This window comes from Nicrophorus vespilloides, unplaced genomic scaffold (genome assembly GCF_001412225.1).
Source record: "Nicrophorus vespilloides isolate i.1.1-1 unplaced genomic scaffold, Nicve_v1.0, whole genome shotgun sequence".
Lineage (NCBI taxonomy): Eukaryota > Metazoa > Arthropoda > Insecta > Coleoptera > Silphidae > Nicrophorus > Nicrophorus vespilloides.
Genome location: NW_017097626.1, coordinates 30,051 through 32,116, shown reverse-complemented (window position 1 = coordinate 32,116; position 2,066 = coordinate 30,051). Strand labels below are relative to the sequence as shown.

Sequence of the window (2,066 nt, the reverse complement as noted above, 5' to 3'; positions counted from 1 at the left end):
TACCTGATATCGAAGTACTTGCTAAAATAAAAATAAATAAGTTATATATATTCATATTTTTAAGATCTGCAACACCAATTCACGCATACATACGTTTACCAATGATATAAGACGTTCTTCCAGCGGCATATTTGCTGGAATTATAGTACTTCGAGAGACCACTTTTAGAGACAATTTCTATAAAAAGAAAACGTTACAATTAATATATATTGTAATTACATCGTATTGAATTTAATCATTTTGAAATGATTCTAAAATTAAAATCTAAATACCTTTCAACTAAAATTTTGCTTCCCAAGCTTTGGCAAATAACCTAAGATTTTATGTAAAACAAAATCCGAATTGCAACAAATTTAGTTTTATTGGTTATTAATTCAGAATGCCAACATTAAATTTGTGGCATTTATAGTATAGGCAACTTATATACCTTCTATGTATTGTATAGCAATTTTCTCAATCTTTTAATTTATAAACAAAATTAACAAAAATTATTTTGTATTCGAAATTTGAATGGATCAAAAAGATGCATATGAAACATGGTTTCGGGAATGTAGCGAGAATTCATACATTTCTGTGATTTCATCAATTTGGCTGTAATTCGCGTTTAATGAAATTAACACGAAAAAAAATATCTCGGAAACTATAATAGATTGAATGAATGTAAAAGATTGATATGAAAGCTGGATGTTTGGGGACTATGGCCAGTATTCATGCATTGCTGTGCTTTAATCCATTTAAGGGTGGCATTTCGAAGCAATTAATATACATTTTTCTTGCTACTTAGAAATGATTATAAAATAGAATATTAAATGCATACCTGTATATTTGTTATTTTTCACAAATAATGATGATTTAGATTCAACTAAAACTTTGCTTCCCAATCTTTGGGCAAAATATAAGATGTTGTAATGTAAAACAAAATTATAATCAGGACGTTGTTTATTCAGAGCGACAACATAAAATTTGTGGCATAAATAGTATAGGCAACTCAAATTGACTCTAAGCTTTTAGTTGTTCTTATAATTCAATTTGTAGTGAGAATGTATGCTTTTATTTATTATATATTGGAAAACATTCATATTGTGATTAATCGATTATTTAGATTTCGGGTTGTAGATCAGGTGATCAAATGATTCTACGGAGTTCGGTATTGACACAGTACGTGGCCAGTCATATACTAAGTGAATTCGAGCATCCTGGAGGTAATTTTATACAAATTGAACATCAATCAGGTACTAACTCGCTTATTTCAGCTATGGACGTGGAGCCAACACCACCTGGAGATCCTCAAACATCAGCATCGTCTTCGACATCAGAAGATGGCGAGGAAAGAACAAACTTCCGGGAACTTTCATTCCAGAAGTTTGAGAATATGATGGCCAACAGTTTTCAGAATATCCGCATCGACGTCTCTAATAACTTGTCGCCTCCCGTGGCTCAGAAATTCCAGAAAAAAAGCAAAGGTTTCAGGTACTTCGTCAAGTATTTGGTACCTGGTAACAAGGAGCAACACTTCTGCGTGGAATTCAAGTACATGAGAGTTAAATCAAAGCCCACGAAGCAAGCTGTCACTGTAAAGAAGAGCTCCAGCCACATGCTCTGGGGTCTTCCATTGTGCTTGGTGCAGATGCCTAAGAGGGATCAGTATTCAAACCAAGTCAATGTACGCATCAAGAAGGCTAAACCGCCCATGGGACAGCCAATCGGTGTAGCTCGCTACAAACGTCCCAAATATCTAAGAATCTAAGTAACTGCTCAGCACATTCTTATAACAGCACACTAAACGTATACTCATAACGCATAATCTAATATAAAAATATGCTAATTATAATCATTGAATCTCTTCAAGCTTTTCTTACACAATTATTTTGCGAAGCATGGACATTTTTATGTAATAACATGAAATTTATCTATCTTTATGTTGTGTATAATCAATATTTTGTTACTATTATGATGATTTAAATGGGTATTTAATGATAACATATAGTATTTAGCAAATTCCACAAGACGCACTTAAAAACAAATTATGTAGTTTTCAGCACAATAAATATAATGCTTAAACAAAA

At 32.2% G+C, this 2,066-nt stretch overlaps 1 protein-coding gene across 1 annotated transcript; it reads left to right on the top strand.

The window, feature by feature from the left end:
• The first annotated feature begins 1,105 nt into the window (after positions 1-1,105).
• LOC108560574 lies at positions 1,106-2,066 on the top strand. Its single transcript, XM_017918189.1, has 2 exons — positions 1,106-1,202; positions 1,254-2,066. The coding sequence occupies exons 1-2, from the start codon at positions 1,130-1,132 to the stop codon at positions 1,745-1,747; spliced, it is 567 nt and encodes a 188-aa protein (XP_017773678.1). The 5' UTR covers positions 1,106-1,129; the 3' UTR covers positions 1,748-2,066.